Source organism: Aptenodytes forsteri, unplaced genomic scaffold, assembly GCF_000699145.1.
Source record: "Aptenodytes forsteri isolate BGI_AS27 unplaced genomic scaffold, ASM69914v1 Scaffold9, whole genome shotgun sequence".
NCBI classification, from domain to species: domain Eukaryota; kingdom Metazoa; phylum Chordata; class Aves; order Sphenisciformes; family Spheniscidae; genus Aptenodytes; species Aptenodytes forsteri.
The window spans coordinates 2732478-2752599 of record NW_008796217.1 but is presented as its reverse complement, the minus strand read 5'-3'; the positions used below and the strand labels follow the sequence as shown (position 1 = coordinate 2752599).

Below are 20122 nucleotides of genomic sequence, written 5' to 3'. Positions count from 1 at the left end.
TCCTCCCCCTGAGGAGGAAGGAGCGGCAGAGACACTGTGTGATGAACTGACCACAACCCTCATTCCCCATCCCCCTGCACCGCTCGGGGGAAGGAGGTAGAGAAAATCGGGAGTGAAGTTGAGCCCAGGAAGAATAGAGGGGTGGGGGGAAGGTGTTTTAAGATGTAGTTTTCATTTCTCATTACCCTACTCTGATTTGCTTGGTAATAAATTAAACTAATCTCCCCAAGTCGAGTCTGTTTTGCCCATGATGGTAATTGCTGAGTGATCTCCCTGCCCTTATCTCGACCCACGAGCCTTTCATCATATTTTCTTTCCCCCGTCCAGCTGAGGAGGGGGAGTGACAGAGCGGCTTTGGTGGGCACCTGGCATCCAGCCAGGGTCAACCCACCACAGTCCCACAACAAGAAGCCACTTGTCATTAATACAGCCTCCAAGATAGTATTTGGGTACAATCCAACTAGATTGGCCAGAAGTTATGGGGGCTTGAAAAGATGGGAAAAGGGTAGCACGACAGAGCTGCCCTCCACGCCACCTCAGCTGGCCCCTTCCTACACTGCTGCCAGCAACCAGCACCAGGCTTTCTCCATCTCACCCGCCAAACCCCTCCCCAGCGGTACTCACGGATCAAAGACCAAGCGCGTGATGTACTCCTTCGGCATTCGAGGCAGCTGATGGGAGAACACGTTCTGCAAACCAACCAGCCACATCATGATCTTCTTGTTGGGCTTCTGGTTCAGGGAATTGCCGACCACATGGAATTCGATCACCCCCCTGCGCTCCTCCAGCCTCGCTGCCTCGTCCCGGGCCGAGTGCGCCGAGAGAAAGTTGGTCTGTACCGCACAAAAGAGGAACAAAATCACATTTTGGAGATTTCACATCCTCTAACGGAACAGCCTTAACGAACAAACAAATGAAACCCCCTGTTTTTTCCAAGCCATCTTTTTACAAAAATAGAGCTGCCAATGATTACCTTTTTTTAGCAGAAATGACACCATCAAATAAGCTGGATAGAAGTCTACACTACAGTGTACAAAGGCTTATTCAAACTCCTTTTGGTAAAGATTAGGTAACAACAGTGATGGTTATGACTCAACAAGTTCCAGAATCTCCCGAGGGACAGCACTCATCCAGTTGAAGCCTATGCCACTAAGTCTTCATATTTTCTTTAGTCTAGCCAGCTTGGACAAAAGTAGTGGATTTGCCTACGCATACTGCAAATCACATATTTTAATGGCGATGCACGCAAAGTCGTATTTTTTCGTTTTAGTAGTGCTTTCCACTATATATGCCACTATCATAAGAGCCTAAAAAGAACATTTTGATTCCTACTGATTTTGCTGTTACATATCTAGAAATTGCATCCATATATTTGAATGGAGATGAAATTAATACAAACAATTTATTGAACTTTTTTTTTTCCAAGATCATTTTACAATGCCAAAACATCTCTGCATGCACATACTGTTTACTTTTTAGAGCAAAGTTTGGCTGCTGGGTTTCTAGTCAGTGCCAGCCCCAACAGCCAGACTGGCACAGCATTTGTAATATGCAGAGCCATCAGTCACAGTACATAGTTTGAGTAAGAAATGTAGGTGGTTCCAAATCTTCAGCAGTCTCTAGCTAAACCTTGGCAAACAAGAGCTGCTGGCAAAACATAGCCTGGCGAAGGGAACAGAAGGAGGAAAAGCCAGCCAAAAAAAAAAAAAAAAAGTGTGCAATTCTGTACATGGCACAATTCTGCAATTCTGTTTGTTTTTCTCTTCCAGCAGAGAAAAAGAGCAACTGTGGAAGACAGAGCAAATAACTGTTTAGATCAGCCCTTCTGCACAAAACAAAGGTTTTAACTTTGGATCTTTAATTCTGCTGCAATATTTGAACCCCATTTACCTTATCAGCTCCGTCTATGATTAACAATAAAAAGCATACTCTGGAACTGTTCTGCAACAAAAGTACCTTGCAAAATAACCTGGGATCTACTTTTGTACTATCACTAGTTTCCAAGTCTCTTTGCAAACAGTACACAATGCATTAAAAAAATTGTAGAACTATTCTTCATGTTAATGATGCATTTCATCAATACCTTTTGCTCACCTAATCATACTCTTTGAAAGTCTCTATTTCTCTTACTGACAGCATGGTAAGTTTTGTGGACTCTTAGCTTATCATACTCTATCCATGTGGAACATTTATTGAAAACAGACCATTTGCAAACAGACCAGGTCTATATATTTCTCACCTCTGGCCCGAGCATTGCTGCAGGATCTGTAATTGTTGACATTACTTCATTGATTAACTCAATAGGAATATCTCCCACAACCCTTGGTCTTTTTGAATCCTCCAGAGAATAGGGTTCATTATTTTTCCTCTTCTCCCCTATAAAACAAAACCAGGACAAATTAGAACAACCTAACTGTCGCAGACTAGCACTGTGAAGTCTAGCACTTCTGTTGCATTCTTTAATTTGTATGCCAAGTTTGGGGATTTTTTTTTTTAATCCCTACAGAAAGGGAGAAAAAGAAAGAAATGCAATCCGAACAATACTTATCACAATTTTGTCTTTGCACTGGGATATTAGCATGAAGCAGGATGATTATACCTCTCCTTCTCCTATACCTCTGTAAATTCACAGTGAAATTATTTGCTTTCCTTTTTGCTTCAGCATCCTCTGCAGTGAACCTCTGTGCTGCTGTCTTGGAAGGTCAGTGCTCAGTGCTCAATACGCAAATTATAGTGCATACTTTTGGATGACATGAAATCCCATTTTGGGATTCACTGGAATTAAGTATCCATTATAGATTTCTTCACCCTTTTTGTAAACCAAGCAGCACGTACAGTCTGACACGTCATATATATTTGACTTAGAAAATCCATATGAAGTTTCCAAATCAAAATATACCATGTTAATTATTAACTGCCCTGCTAACTGCAGACCAACATGTAATATAGCAAAAGCAACTAGTTAAACAAATTCATGAAAGAAAAGTCCACCAAGGACTAGTGGGTACAATAACACTGATAAAGCCAGCTGCTGGCTCAGGATTTATCCAAGCAGCAAACTGCCAAATACTAGGAAAGCATACAAACAGGAATATCACTCCATGGTTACCTTGTTCCTGTATTCTTTCCCTAAAGATCTGCTACTGGTCATTGTCAGAGCCAGGATACAGAATTTTGCCTTTGTAATCAGTGAGATAAGTTGGTTTTGTTTTGTTTGGGTTTTTTTTTTCCCCCTAAGGAAAATCCACAATAGCTTTAAGATCTTCTTTCTGAAACAACCAGGCAGTTAGGGCCCACTATGCCCACTATTTTACATATATTGTACAGATTGTTTTTCCACAGCTGTAGCACTCTAAATATGAGGATCAAACTGTTCATTCCTCTTTTCAGACTTTCAAGCAGTACAATTGTTTTCTTAACAATAGAATTTTATTGTTAACCTCCCTTCATTGTAGAAACAGTTTATTCCTATTCTTTATTTCTTACTTTTTAAACAGTTATTCATATGTGAATGGACCTTCCTTCTTATTTCCCAAGGGATTAATTTCTTGTTTTAAACAAGGATTTTTTGAAGCAATTTGTCAAAAGCTTTATGGAAATCCAGGTACAGAAAATCCTTTCCAAATGCTCACCACTTCCTTCACAGATACATACAATTTGTGAGTTCTAGAAAAGGCACACTGAATTTCCACACATCACATTACTCACACATTTATTCATTTCATTCTTAATCAGTTTATTATAGTTTCTTCTAATTGTCTGAAATAGGAGACTTACAATTGACAGTTTCCTGAATTCTCTTAGAACCCCTTTAAAAAACAGTTTTGCATCTGTGGTTTCAATTCTGTAGTGCTGAGGGCAATTCTAATGACAGCTCAGCTGCACAACTTAATAATTAGTTTGTCAATTCCATATTTCTTTTCACACTCTCAAAAAAAAGATAATTCTTCTAGTGACTACTTACTACTCATTTTGCTGATCTGTAATAAAAAAAAAAAAACATGTATCTTCTACTCATTCCCACTTTTAAGACCATTTCCCAACTTGCCCCACAAAGAAAGCTGCAGTTAGGAGCTGCCTTAAGTTCCTCTGTAGTGAACACCGAGGCTAAGAATTCATTTAGCTTTTTCTACTTCCTTGAGGAGTTACTTTACATAAGCTCGTGATCATCTCTCTGACCTACAAACTCTCTTGACAGGCTCATTAATCCTGACGTGTTTGAAAAAGGATTTATTAGGACGATTTATGCATTCAACTTTTTTTCCCCAAAACTTTTTTTTTTAACTTGACCTCATACAGGTTTTAAATTTTACCTGGTTGGTGTGTTTGTACTTTTCTGTATTACTCAAATGTATGCAATTTCAGTACCTTGAAAGATTAAAAAAAGAAAAAAAAAAAAAAAGCAATGGCCCCTTCTACTCTGTCTTTATTTAAATGAAACCTTTTTTCATGGCTCATAATACCTGTACTCCCAATAAAGTGTTTTTCAACAACCTCTGACACCAGCAAACCTTTCCCCATTTTAACTGAATTTAAACAAACCGATTTTTTTTTTCCAAATACAGTTGCCATTTCTGCTAGTTAAACATTACCATAGTGGAGAAAAAGTATGTGTGTGCATGTCTTTTAGCAAAAACACCTCAAGGTCGCTATTGCAGAGTGAAGGCAATGGTCACCATATACTGCAACTACTGATAACATCGACAGAAGCCCAAAAGCAGGTCTCCCTCTTCGTTACCTAGGTTTGGGTCAAGGGCAGAAGAAACTTTGCAAGCAGGACTCATATTCCCACTGTTGGGCTGCTCCAGAGACGAAGGACTTGCGCTGTATGAAACAGATCTTGCAACAGGAGGAGGATTGATAACTGGAATGGCATAAAAGACAAACACAAAAAAATCAGGACATGGAACCCATTACGGTGCTCACTGAAGGACTGTCACAATGAGGGACTCAATTTCACACCCACCACCTGCCAAGTAACAGCTAACATTGTGCAACAGAACAATGCCGACAGTTTCTAAACTTCTACCTAACGAGGGACGGTGTTACTGCTGGATGACAGAGTTAGCTTTACTTCACTGCAAGTATCAGGCTTTATTGTTCTGCAGTGCTGAGCACGAGCTAAGAAAACAAAATTCCTTCACATACCTGCCAAGCCTGCTGGAGTTCAGCCTCACGAAAAGGCTTTTTGTAGGGGTCTATTGAAAAGCAAAATCTCATCATTCAGCTTCAGCTGTCCACTTTAACAGCGTTCAAAGACAAAACAAACTCAATAAAGGGAGAAGTTGTTGCACCAGTTAAGAGGATTAAACTATTACTTTAAAAAGCCACAGACTAACATCTCTCTCTCTAATTTTTTTTTTTTTAAAACAACACTCATCCCAAATCATCCAGTTTTCATTTGTGTCAGGACTTTTGGCAGGCAGGTAGGGGGTTGAGGTGACTGCTCGTAGTCTGGACACCTGCAGTCTTTCTCTTTACGTGCCTTTATCCTGGTATCATCAACAGCAACAGCTCTTTTGTGCCATATTCAAGTCAAGAATCCAGTGCTTAAGAAGTGCACATTAAAGTGAAGCGCTGCAGAAATCACAGAATCATAGAATAGTTTGGGTTGGAAGGGACCTCTAAAGGTCATCTAGTCCAACCCCCCAGTGTACGTGATAGAATGAACTCAGAGAGCAACGTGATTTTAGAGTTGCAATGAACTTGTGCCTAAGGCATAATTCACCAGTTCATGGTGCAGACCAGGAATTTCTCACAAAAAGAGCCTGTATCTGTCACAGTGGAATTTCCCTACTACTCTAGGAAATTCACTATTGGATAAAGTGCTAACATGATGGTTTTGTCAACTGATAATCAACAATTGTTTCAAAATACTGAATTGTTACAAAATATTGAATATATGCCTCCAGTCTTCGCTTCCTAAAATACTGAAAATTGAAGTCAAACCCTGAGCTGCATAAATAGATTTTAAATACTTTTGAGCAGAAAGGAAGAGGAGAAGGGGAAAGAGAAAGAAAACCATCATTAATGTCTCCCTGCAATTTTAGGGATGACTTATACCTCAGTACCCTAACTGAGGAAAAGTGAATAAAGCTGCAGAATAGCCGATGAGGCACATGAATAACAAAGCAAGGAAAAGCTATACAAAACCAAGAAAATCAAAGGCATGTGTGCAAAGGCAATGGGACATCTGAAGTGGAAGGTCCCTACTTCCCTACTGCAAGGTCCCTACATCCCTGCTGCTAGGGAGTTGGAGGACTGGCCTGAGTCCTCATGCGAGGGGACCACTGTCCAGCAGGTGACCCACCGCGGCCATTGGGTAACACTGACCATTCTCACTTGCCCACATTGAGCGCACTTGTGCCACTTGAATACTCAGGCAATTTGCCTCAGCACCCAGCCTTCTCCACGGGCACCTTCAATTAGCTGGATTTCATCGTCAAAATGGGACCTTTATATGAGGAAGCACCAGAGAGTCAGACACCTGTGCTTACTTGAGGCAGACTGATTTCAGTATAGCCTGCTATTTATAAAGCTGCATATCTAAGTCTCGTTCCTTAGAATTCATCACTTGTACAGGTTTATCTTTATATTCAGGTGCTCCCTAACCCATCACTAAATGCAAATTACCTGTCTGGATTCCGAGCTGGCCAGTTCGGGAACTAGACACCATGAAATCCTGATCCCAAATGGGAGAATTCTGGCTGTACACTTCTTCTTCCAGCATCGACAGAAACCTAGGCACAAAACCAGGTGAAATATTAACTTAATAGGATCATTCAAAACAGATTCTTTTTCAGAATAAGCATTTGCAACTTTTTTTAATTTAAAAACATTTAATGATTCAGTAAGAAAATGCTGTTGGCCAATTCCTTTTTTAAAAAAAAAAAAAAACCAACACACACACACAAAATCACAAGCCAGAGTAGACATTAAGTATCTTAATTCAGTAGAGTGCTTTCACCTATGAAAATTTATCTTTGATAAATTGATAAACAGTTTATGCTTTTCAAAGTGGTAAAAGACGTTATTACTAACAGTAGGAGCAACAAATCCTGGCTCTATCCAGCTTTGGAAAGCTCACGTTGCTTTTCATTCCCCTGAGCACTAACCCACTCTAGCCCCAGACAGCAGCTCGCACAGCATCAGTGCCACCAGCTCTCCTGCAGGTTCAGTTCCTTTGTTGTTAGGAGGGACAGACTTTTAAAATATGGGCTAGAGAGCCAAGCCACCCTCAGAAAATACGGATATTTTTCAAGTGATGCACTATTTTAACAGGAAGCATACAATGAATGATCCTATCACCACCTCCACCCTTAACTGCCAGTAAAATGTTTGAAATTAAGGACTGTCAAAGTTGAGCATGTTTCAAGACAAGTCATTCTCCCACATACGCCAATATGTGATTATTGTTGTTTAATTGTGAGAGATTGGCATCAATATTCCAGTACTGGAACAGGAAGTCAATATGAAATTCATGAGTTTAGGACTCACTGATGCACCTTTATATTAACTACTCTCCTCTTTGTCAAATGAACACAACTCTTCTGGGGGTGGGATGACTAATTTGTTCCCTATTACAATGTTGAATTAAACTGAAATTCTTAGGTGTATACCAACTCCAGTACAACACTCCCTTTTTTACTGCTCCATCACTAAAGCAGAAGCGAGCATGTTTTTGGAGATCTGGACCTATGTTGCTTCCAAGGACTACAGAAAAAGAAAGTAAGCGACCAACAATACCTGCTAATAGGCAATAAGCACAATCCCCCAGCAAGATGAATAATCCTTTTTATAAAGTAAAGCCCTAGGACAAAGCAAAACAAGCGGTTGTGTACATAAAATACACTAGTTCAAGCTATGGCAGAAAAGAAAGCTGCGGTATCTACTTGTTACTGAATAAAAGGAGAAATGATTTTAAGCTGCAGGTAATTTTTCCATTTCCACGCCAAAGTTGCATACTGCTGGTTAGCCTTGAATGCAGGCACATTGCGACCCCTTACTTTGGAAAATGGGTGAGGATTAGTGTTCGTTTCTCTTGAGGAAGTTTGTCTTTTTCTTGCCTGGCCTGCTCCAGCAATTGCCGTCTCATTACAGTAAAAACGGAGCGAAGCAATGTCCTACCGAAAACCTGGGTGGTTTCATACCGAGGTAGGCTGTCACAGAACTGAGGGACATTGCAATAACAAAGCCACCTGTAAAGGGGAAAAAAGCCAGATAACTATCACCATCTAACATATGAATTAATGCAATAAAACCACTATCCACTTCATTTATAATGCAGCTGAGAGCTGTATGACCGTATAAATCAGTTCCACATCAAGTCTGGACAGAGTTAAGCAGCATTTATATTGCCCAGCTTTTTTAAAGAAATGACAGCCAAGTACTTTTAAGTCTCCATATATTCTTTTTCTCTGCAGTCTAGTTTCCATAAAGTGCTCTTGTTCCAGACAGTAATCATAGATCACATAAAACTCGTGTTGATGTCAGGGATTCTCTCCACAGCTCATTCGTTCAGCCTCCCACGCCTCCTCACTGCGACTCCAAAGACCCTTAGCCTGGCCCGTTTTCCCCTCTTTAAACTTCTGCATTTCCCCACATAGACACAAAAGGGGCGACACTTCTATCTCCACCCCAATCCGACTGGACTCCCACCCTGCTCTCCCACCAGCTGGCTTCTTCCCATTACACCCTGACTCAATACTCTTTCATTTACCAGTAACTCCCTCTGTAATGTGTTTTGCACTAAGAAGTACATATGAAAATATAGCATGTCGTGTTACTCTTCTTGGAAAAGGGGTCATGGTACTGAAGAGGTAGATCAGGAGTACACTGACTATGTAGGTCATGATATCTGTTAATTTTATAAACAAGATTTCAGTACCTGCGTGTAAATGAACAGTCGATGGTATCTGTAGCTTTAACAGAATCAGACCACAACCATTATGAAAGCTCCAACAATTAAAAAAAAAAAAAAAAAGTTAAGAATTGGATGCAAACAGACTGCGCTGGATCCTGCACTGGTTTTCTCATCCAGACCCAAAGTACAGCCTGTCTCAAAACGCTCTCCCAAACTCTCGTGTCTCCATCTTTGCAAACACAGGAGTTGCAAAAGAGTTGTCAGATGCAGATGTTCACAGAGCTCTACTCCCTGTTCTTGGCTGATAAAGCACATCTCTCAAAACAAAAGGATGTGTGTGAAACTCTGATATAGTTTCACTCAAATCATCAGGTTTTCAAATGAAGTCGGTGACCGCAAGAATTCACGAGGTGCACCCATGGCAGACAGCGGCTTCCTCAGCACCCCGAGCAGTGCCTCAAACGCCGCGCAGGGGAGAAGCTCACACTGACAGGTTAGATCAGACAGAAAGAGTCAGCGCTTTGGGTCGGCGGAGCCTTAGGGACTGCAGGCCACAAGGTTTGAGAAACAGCAAGTGACAAAATGATTAACAATAAAAGTTGACTCCAACCAACCCCGGCTATCTGACATCTTTATCGCAAACAAACGGAGGGCAAAGACACACCAAACATGGTCTGAGGAGCCCCGTGGATTATCAGTAACTGTCCTTTACGCCAGGTAGCTATTTGAGGTGACAGGTCATCTGAAGAGCATGCCGGGCGGGCATAGACACAGCACAGTCTGCAGTATCACCAGCCACAGTCTCAACTCACACCAGGATTTGCTGTTCTCTTCCACGGAGCTGTTTTTCAGAGGAAAGGCCGCCAGAAGAGTGGCCAGAAGGCAGTGCTCATCCTCAGCCAGGAAAAATGTCCCTGGCCGCTCCTGGGAACAGGTGTGCTGACAGAGACGTTGGCTAACCGCTGCCTGCGCTCACAGACGGCACGTTAGCTGCTGCCTGCACCGGCAGGAACCTTGACTGCTGGCGCTGTGCTAACTGAAAAAGGTGTGGCACTACTGTTATGGGAAAAGCAAAATTAAGAGAGACCCAGCTTTTTATCCTAGCTCTTCTGCCCCCAGTGACTAAGTTATTCCTCTAAATTCTGACAACCTATTTAAAGGTCATAACAAGAGCTATCATTTTAAGGAACCTAATAGTGTCTCCTCACCATTTAGTATTCAAGCACTTACAAAATTATTTTTATTTTTCAAATCTTCCATGATTTGATTTCAAACTGTGATGCTCTGCAATGCTTAATGTTACTTTCTTTTTTTTTTTTTTTTAAGTTGAATAACAACTTGCCTGAATTTATAGTATGGATCTTACACGAGGCTCATATCTTAAGACTGAGAGCAACTTTGCAAACACAGGACGTGCCAAATCATTGTTAGGTACAGATGTTCGCGAGCTCTACTCCCTGTTCTCGGCTGATAAAGCGCACATCTCAAAACACAAGCATGCGTGTGAAACTGACACAGTCTCACTAAAATCGTCAGGTTTTCATATAAGCTCCATGACTGCAAAAATTCACAAGGTGCTCCTATGGCGTACAGGTACTGGTGTATTCCTGAAGTGTGTACGTGCCATATTTGTAAGCAAGACTTGTAACAATCAAAGGCAGCGTTACCTTGTGTAATTCACTTTATACCCCGCAATATCATCATTGGGTGATCTTAGTCGTCGCTGCGAAGGTGTCTCCAGGTGCCAGTAGTTAATGCGGTTCAGAAACATTTTAGCCAGTTCCACTATCGTTTGCCTTTCCTTCGAGGGTAAGTGGCTAAATTTGTACTGCACAAAATTATTCACACCCTTAAAACAGAAGAAAATGATGTTTAATTATTTAGCCATAATTTTTGTAGAAGTGTCCTTGAACATTCCTCACTTTATGTTTATTAACCCTGAACTTGCATTACATGGGAAAGAAAACAAATACCGGAGACCATGAACTCCTTGCTCAGCTATTCGTGCAGCTGCCACAAGCTGGTTCCCCTGTACACAGCAGCAGGTACATCCAGATGTTTTTATTCTATCTACCTCCAGCAGCTGACTTACAGGGAGAGAAGGAAAATTCTTTATTTTCCCTTGCTTCGCAAAGTAAAATACTTTGTCAGGGAACAGAGAAAGATCCAGTAGGCTTTCTTCTACATGCTCACATATGCACAATTTTGCTGATAACCATGCTGCATTATTTATTTCCTCTGTAAATCAAGTATCACCTATAAACTTCTCCAGCTACTTTTCAATATTAGACTAGGGCTTGTGGACTTCTAGTTAACTTTCTGTCTACACATCATATTATTTCTTCAGGAAGTGCCAGTATTTCACAAGTATGTCCCGTCATTGCACTTTGTATACTGTCCACTTTAAAAAAAACTACTGAAGATAGTTAAAATGTGTGACTAAAAGTGCTGCTCCATATATATATAAAATAAATCAATTATAATACTGCTGCTTAGCAAATAATTTTGTGTGATTTGAGTTGCTGAACTGCTAAAACAGAGTTGAAAATATCGGTCTATTTTAAGGGAAAATTTTTTCAAAATAAACTGTAAGAAGAATTACCCTTTCATCTCTACGCTTTACTTTATTAAGCAAATTGAACAGTATGAAGAATGTGACAAAAAATTATATTCTACAAAACCTTTTTAACAGTGTATTTTAAGGTCTAGGAGTGTATGGAGATTACATACACTTATTCTTTGTTTATACTCAAACTAAAGGAGAACTTAAGGTGAAGACTTCCCCGAAATTCAGCAATAAAATGCTTTGATTTCCCTAAATTATAAGAAGTGAGAGTTGCAAGGAAATAATTACTACACATAACAGTCTTCACATTTAAAATGTCCTGTTTAACAATAGAGCATCCATTCATCCACTGATGGGAAAACATCGAGCTCCTGTTTCAGCGAGGTATGTGAGCCTCTGTATAGTCTCACTGGAGCTAATGGGCCCACTTGTGTGCCAAAAGTGCATTCTCAGGAGCTTAACCAAAATCTGAATTTGTCATATGTTCTTTATCCACTGAGAGTTACAAAAGCCTCAGTTATTCTTCGGTTTCGGCTTTGTTTTTTGTTGTGTACCCTTTGAAAGAGAAGGCTATGATCTCACTGAATTGGACTGTAACGTTTTCATCGATTTGCAGAAGACATGTCATTTTAATATCGGATTTCAAAACTTCAACAGCATTTTTCATCACTTGAAACAGAGAAAGATTAGAACTGCCACACATAAAAGTAGTATTTTAAGTTCCTTCTCTAAAACCACGAAAAAGTCAGTTTCATTAAAGCATAAGATGAATGATGAGAGAAGTCAAATAATGTAACTATTGTACCAACACTAAAGGAGAAGCAGCAGCAGAAGTCTTCTACAGTCCCCTGCTTTGTCCTAAGTAATATACAGAAACAGCTGCAAACTGCCTAAAATGCCATGTTTTCAAAACCAGTGCCTACCTTCACAAAAAAAAAAAAGAAAAAAGCAAAACCTAAAACAAACAAACAAACCCCAAAAACCTCCACCAAATCAAAAAATCCCACACCAACCAAACCCACATGTTGACTGTTTACCTGTTCAATGCTAGGTTTCTCAAATGGGGGACTTTCCAAAGATCCTTCTACTACAGGTTTTCCCATCTGTAAAATGCACTTCCTCAAAAGCTGTTAAAAATATATAAATTTTTTAAAATTAGCATATTTGCATACATAGGGTCAATGGAAGTCACAGGCGCACAACACACTGCCAGCAGTGTTGAAAAATCTCCTGGCTATATATCTGCTTGTTTAGTCATCTAAATTTATAGCTACTAAACTTCACTGTGAATTCACCTTCTTTGAAATGCATATAAGAGAATTCTCTGAGCAAATGTAGGCAGCTAAGTTAGCATTTATGTCAACTGACTTTTCCCGATGCGTAAGCGAAGACGGTAAGGCTTGCAGGTTGCAGAGTTTATGGATGGGACTCAGGGTCAGAATCACCTGGGTGACTTTTTGAGTAAGATACAGCACATTGCAAGTACCACAACGTCTAGCACATAGTTAGCCGCTAGAGCATCACACTAGAGAAAAAAAGTCTCACCAGATAAAGTCAATACATGCATGAGGGGCAGTGAAATTGGCTTACGTGTGAGAGAGTGAAAAACCTGAGAAGATACTACACAAGTTCAGCTTACTTTGAACAGGTAGAAATAAACTTGCTTGGTGTCCGCATCTTCTTCTTTGTGGACACAGGTGAACAGATACTCCACATCCAATACAATCCCCAGGAGCCTATTCATTTCTTCTTCAGACACATTCTCCAGGTGAGAAACATGAGTAGCTAAATGAAATAAAAAACCAAACTTGTAAAAAGCCTACTGAGAGAACCGATAGCACAAGTATTCCCCAGGATATCTCAAACTAAGCCCTAATGGTAAAGGCACTGATCCTGTAATAACCTATTTAAACAGAACGTCTTATCAGAGGTGACTGAAATATATGTCACATCGGAGCAATTCGTAAAGGTGTTCCAGGGGTCGTAATTCCCACAGCAGAGGAACGATGGCTGGTTGGAATCACAGTATCTGTTAACACTTAAAACAGACCACACAAGTCCTGTTGCCATATATATGTTTATATAAGTTGCAATATATAAATAACTACATATATTTTTGTCCAAGAGCTATGCTTTTCAGACAAAGTTTCTTGACTGAAGAAAATAAATCCATAATTCCCATAAATTAGGTAATCCAGTTGTTGATACAAGTAGCCCCTTATTCCATGAAGATTTAAAAAAAAAAAAAAAAAGCTCCATAAATAGGCTTTTTGTTTTAAACTGGACATTACTGGCTACGTCTCATACTTTCATATCATGTAAATTCAAACTATGCTTTGTGCACGCTATATTAACAAAGCTTCTGCAGATTGTACATGCTCATTTCTTCGGAAGTTTACAAAACAGCATCTTTCAACGTATCATAATTTCCAAGTGACAAACTCCCTTTTATCATCTCCAAAGGTAAGTACAGTTCCACATTTGTAAATTTCAAAAGCTTGAGGTTTATACATGTGAAGCGGGACACTCATTTCAAGCTGGTTTGAACAACTGGCCCCAGGAAGAGAGAAGGCAATTTAAAACAAAAAGTCAGTTCCCAGAAAGAAGATATTTGCATTACAAAAAGCAATGACCTTTGCTGACTCCAGGCCAACGTACATGGTATGCATATCGTTTCCTCTGAAAGGAGAAGAAAATATCCTCTACAAGAAAAGGAGAAGTATTTAAAAGGTTGGGCATATTAGGGTTTACATATTTTAATAACTTGTATCAATATTTATTTCTTAGATAATTATTGTATTATCTTAGATATGCCAATGTGATTAGGACTGGTAAGAAATTTTCAGCATAAATCTGATTCCTTAAGGGGAGAGGAACTGGGGAGAAACAACACTTGACCTGAAAACATTCATGTTTATTGGCCACTGAGCAAAGATGGTTTGTTTTGGAAAGTTTGGTATGACACCTGCCAAAATGTTTAAATTCAATAAATTTGTGCAGCTTCAAGTAAAAAGGACACCATGGCTCAGAACGTTAAAAAGACGCCAGCAATCGTTTCCACTTAAATGAACATTTATAATATAGTGTCTTAAGTTCTGAGCACACGCTCAGAACTGAAAAGGGAATGGTCATCATGGGCTTTCTTTAAGGACAAATATTCAGCAACCTGGGTAGAATAAAACTATTTAATTTCTGTCCTTGAGCCAGATATGAAGGTTTAATATTCCCAGTTGTCTGTTCTGATCTTGTAAAAGTAATACATTCCCCTCCTAGATGAGCATTGCATTAGAAATCGATAACATACTAAAGAAACCTTGCATTCAACTAACAAATGAATAAAACATCAGCATAAGAAGCCATTTCCACACAGTTTCCATAACAATACTGAAAGTTACCTCGACTACTTAGTGGCCATATTTAAACATTTTATTAAACTAGAGAATTATTACCCATACGGTGAATCTAAAAGTAATATAAGCGTATTACCAGCATGTATTTACTACCGGTTACCATTTACGATAGAGTCACCAATGTTTGTACATCAGTCCAACAAACGATCTTTCTTCGGCTGTTCACAGTCCATTCCCAAATTCTTGCAGCCATTAGTAAATGTTTTATTAAAATCAAAGCTTTTTGATTTGATTTGATGGCATCAAATACTGAGTTACTCTTGACTATAGAGTTACACAGTCCCACCCATCTGCATTGCCCAACTGGTACATCCTTCCGCAGCTGCTGTTACGGTTGCAAAATAATAAATTTAAAAAAAAATGAATCACAAGTATAGCTTGCTACTGCATACAGAAGAAGCAAGCAAGCAGAAAGAGCAAGGCCAATGCAATGATATGAGGACCCAAAAAATAGCAAGTTAATTATTTTAGTTGTGCAACTTCAATAAGCAAGTACTTGAGCGTATGAATTAGGAGCGGTTAGAAAACAGACTCATAAGGAATGTGGCCACAGTCTATCTCAAAATCAGTGTGTACATAAAAACACTAGTAATGTATACAGGACAGGCAAACCAAGCAATACCCAAATACGCTATGTGAAGGTGCATAGCAGGAACCGAAGACAGTGCTGGGAGAAAAAAAGAGAGCCCGAGTGTGTACACAGTGTACTAACGCATTAATTAACGAGTTTTAAAAGTGCACTAGACTCAAGACCGAAAATGTTTACCAACAGGAAAACACACCCTGTAACACAGGAGAAACCAGTTAAATATAAAAGAGGAAAGAGCCTCTGACTACGTAACACCTGGTCTTGAGGCTGGTGGAGAGTGAATTCTCCCGGCATACAATTCAGTCACCACTTCCCAGTGTTATGGTAGTGACCCACTATATCACCCAAATAAAATAAATATTCATTAAAAGCCCAGTACAGAGCCAAGCTGTGGGGCTGAGCCACAAATAGAAGAATACAAGTTGTAGGTAAGTAGACAGAAATAAGCTCGATAAGGTAATACGCACCACCAAACAGATTTATGCACCAAAAACTGCACTGGCTTGAAGATTGAACCATAGCCCCAAAAAGAGATTTCTCAAGCAAGACTAATGTCTAGGATTACCTTTAGAAGAAAGTAATAAATTAACAAAAAGGCAAAGAACCCAAACATCCTACATTTTACATCAGGTATGGCTTTAACCAGTACAGGAATTTCTACATTGTTATTTCAACGGCTCTCAGAGGAAGAGAAAATGCAGCGCAGATGATAATCTGAAGCCTGCCCATCTTGTGGTCAGTCTGGTTTTAAAGGCATTCAGCAGGAACACACTAATTTAGAGGAGATGAATAGGAAAATTATCTTGGAAAACAGTGCTGAGAGACATATTTTTGCCGGTAGTATGAGGAAGCAGACAGCAACTCATTTCAGTTATTTCAAATGAAACATCATCCTCATTAGCTGCAGCCGGCAGAATAAGAAACTTTACCTTTTCTAAAACAGCAATAAATAAAAATACAGTTTGTTCCATAAGGTACATTTCACTAGTACTGGTTTTCCCTGGTTCCCTAGCTAATGAGCAATCTAAGATTTTTTAATAGACCAAAAACAGTCTCAGCCTTTGAAGAGCTGAGTTTTTCTACAAAATACGTAGTCATCCACCAATTCTGCTGAAGAACAGGGAACTGACAGACACAATACCTCATAAGAATTAAAAAAAAGGAAAGAAAAACCTCTTCCTTCAAAGGCTAGGAATGAAAGGGACGGGTAACACAAGCTACCCTAACTGCAAAACCAAAAGCAGCACAGAGAAGCTGCGTGATGAAAGGTTGAAACTAACTTGGCTAAAGCAACCGAACTTTCTGTGATACTATGCATTTGTTAATCTTCTCCTGCAAGCAAACCCAGAGATAAAAAAAAGTATTCCACACAAAGTCCAATATTATTTTCAAAAGTAAAAAAAAAAAAAAAAAATCCATTGTGAAGGTTTTAGATTTCCTTTTTCTTATTTCACTGTCCTAAGTTTCGGACATCAACAAAAATTAAATAGCAACCACTTCTTTTCAATTAGTTCTGAATTTTATTTTAGCTCAATTTTTGTTCAATATTTGCTAATGTATACAGAAAAAGTCATCAGCTTTTATTTTGGATAAGCACAAATTCTTAAAAAAAATAATACAGTGATTCACCACTCTTTTTCAGGCTATGTGGGTAACAAATCAATCTGGAAGAAAAAAAAAAACAACCCCAAAGCCCCACAACAGTATTTAAAAGTGGATTTTAAGCAGTTGCTTCAAAGATACGCAAGCTGTCTGCACAGCAACTTAGACAATGCTAAGATGTACAACCCCAGTACTATTTTCTGTGACACGGAAAAGGCACAGTTCTTTTTGTAGGTAAGAGTACCTGCTTTAGCAATGTTCAAGAATATTTTATAGTTTATTCTGTAGTAAGAAAACATAATACAGCCTACAGGAGAGAGTCACTCACGTTGTAACTAAGGCAGCTGACAGATAAAACACTGTGAGGCTAATGCATATGTTACACAAAGTATTAGAATTGTTATGGGTAGCTTACAAGTGCTTTTGCATTTTAACAATTTAAGATGTCTGGGTTGTTAGAAGCTGGACCTTAGTCCAATTTATTCAAAACTCATTTTAGGATATTTCCGACATATTTTAATCCAAGTTGATCGACATTTATGTCCAGTCGTAACCCCCATTTCTAGGTCTTGGCATGGCATGTTGACTCTCGCCTTGCAAGAGTGGAGACTTCTGGGTATAAGCACGTGGATTGCAGGAGAAAGGCAAAAGCTTACCCAGCGCGTGGCTGCAGCTGCGGCAGGGTTCAGCGAGGCTGACAACCGCGTGCTGCAGCTCTGCCCGGGGGGGCGTGGGCGGCGGGTTGGGGTTCTTCCAGCCATTGCATTTACAGGATTCCTCAGCCTGAAATCAAAGCAAAGGGGTATCGATCAACAGCGTAAAAAACCAGGAACTTGCTGAAACAGCGTTATTTCAAAAGCAATAAAAAGTAACATTATTAATTTCAAGGTTGTTTTTGTTTTGTTTCGATGTTTGGGGGGTGGTTGGGGGGGGGGGGAGGGATTTTGAGGGTGGTTTGCTGTTGTTGTTGCTTTGTTTTTGGTTTTTTATCTGTACCACACAGCTAGACTTTATTTTGTAGAAATAATCAGAAATAGAATAGCACCCCAAACAGAGAGATTAACAAGGTTCCGGTAAGCAAACTGTGCTCGAAAAAATACATATGCAAACTCTGGCTAATTCCTTTACAGAAAGCCTTCACTCTAGCTCCTATATGAAAGAAGTATTCAGACATTTACTGGTATATCAACAAGTACAGATCCTGCCACCGAGACAGTTTTAATGATTTAAACACAAACAGGTTATCTAACAGGCAACATGTTTATCACTGCCTTATCAGCTATACCGGCAACAAGGAATCAAGCAACTAAAACCAAGCCCATGACAACCCAAGCAGGGTTAACCAAGTACTGAAATAAGCAAACAATAACTGCACTATTGGAGAATGCTGTCTCAAGCAAGGCTTGGCCACAAAAGCAACGGATGCCAAAGACAGTGACGCTACCAGTGAAACCTGCTGCTTACCCTGGAAAGTTTATTTACGCTCAGGGACTGCAAAACACCACCAACAGACTGCAGCTAAAAGGGGTGACCATGAAGGGGACAGGTTGTGAATTGGGTAATTGTGTTTCAAATCATTCAGAAGTTCAAAGTCCTGATTCTAGTTACCCAAAGAGCAGCTTTATAGGAGGGGATTTCCTTCTGCATATCCAAAAGATCTTAGTTATTTTGATGGTAAAGTTCTTCTAACAGCATTCATATCCCCATGCGGAGATCTAATCAGAAGAAAAGTGTGCTTTTCTACTGTTCAGAGATATCTGTGCACTGGCCTGTAACAAGATGCTCATGAATTTGCAGTGCCAAGACCTCACTGAGGAAAGTGTGCCAACTGCTGCATAATATTGATGACTGAAACAACCTTCGTAGGAAAAATTGTGATGTTAATATATCCAGCACTAATGTGTCATTTTTCAAAACTCATTCTGAATATATTTAATGCAATCTATTTCAGGAACCTATTTCATTTTCCTTTTGTTTCCAAATCTCACCTTACCTAAGGAAGAAGCACCCAGGAGAAGCAGAAAGGATCACAGCTTGACAGCTCCTAAGACTGACAGCTTTGTAGATTGATGGTAAATTGTTATTCCAAACTAATTTCAGTATTCAGCAACCTGAGCACCAAGAAAACTGCTGCCTGCAGTTTGCTGAGCACCACATGATGTTTTTTACCATCTCTAATGCTTAAGTCTTTATCCGGCTGGGCTCCTGGCCCCAGGTGCCATGGCCTCTGCCTGCACCCAGGGTGGTCTGGCAGGTTCGAAGGGGTGTGAGTGGTGTTTTCAGCAGCTGGAGCCACCAGGATGACTCAGAAATCCACCTGCAAGTGCCCAGCAAAACCACTTCCACATACTTCCCTTGGAAGGGGGAGAACCTGCATCGCCTGAACCCCCTGGCTCTCCAAATTCACTGCATGGGTGCAGGCTGCCTGCCACGCCATGTATTTATTATGTGGCATCAGGGAGGTTTCAGTATGAAATGTGGGGAAGATTAAAACTTTTTTTTTTTTTTAAGTCTCACATACTTCATACTTCCCTTGGAAGGTTGAGAACCTGCATCGCCTGAACCTCTCCAAATTCACTGCATGGGTGCAGGCTGCCTGCCACGCCATGTATTTATTATGTGGCATCGGGGAGGTTTCAGTATGAAATGTGGGGAAGATTAAAACTTTTTTTTTTTTTTTTAAGTCTCACAAAATGCAATCTGGATGGATTTATGGTGAATTTTATGTTATTTTTCTATCATGTTTTCTATGAGTAATATGATTGGCAGAGAAGCGAAGAAGGCCCGGTGTTATTTTACAGCAGAAACCGTCTCTTACAGTTTCACAGGCACTGAGCCAGTTTTACTTTTGTTTGTTATCCAGACCTACAGGACCTCTCTAAAGTCTAATGACTAGAAAGAGAGATCAGTGATTGAGTGACACCTGCGAACCAAGGATTGCCCTGGTGTGGGGCTCTGGACACCTGTGAGATAATGTGAAACCACACTTTCAATTAGAATCTCCAGCTAAACAAAACCAATGCCAAATAAGCTATCCACATTTGCTCTGTGGGAGAGGCAACATCGCCATGGAAGTTTTTGCAGTTAAGACA

At 39.9% G+C, this 20122-nt stretch overlaps 1 protein-coding gene across 1 annotated transcript in view; it reads right to left on the bottom strand.

Annotated features, from left to right (window-relative positions):
• KAT2B (lysine acetyltransferase 2B) overlaps positions 1-19638 on the bottom strand; it is a 37402-nt gene extending 17764 nt beyond the window's left edge. Inside the window, exons 1-10 of the mRNA XM_009288648.2 lie at positions 19552-19638; positions 17687-17813; positions 13069-13214; positions 12467-12556; positions 10531-10712; positions 8007-8198; positions 6634-6740; positions 4739-4864; positions 2240-2376; positions 625-833 (exon numbers count right to left, since the gene is read on the bottom strand). Of these exons, the coding sequence (XP_009286923.1) occupies positions 625-833; positions 2240-2376; positions 4739-4864; positions 6634-6740; positions 8007-8198; positions 10531-10712; positions 12467-12556; positions 13069-13214; positions 17687-17813; positions 19552-19638 (1403 nt within the window). The remainder of the gene's footprint in view (positions 1-624; positions 834-2239; positions 2377-4738; positions 4865-6633; positions 6741-8006; positions 8199-10530; positions 10713-12466; positions 12557-13068; positions 13215-17686; positions 17814-19551) is intronic.
• Between the last annotated feature and the right edge of the window lie 484 nt (positions 19639-20122).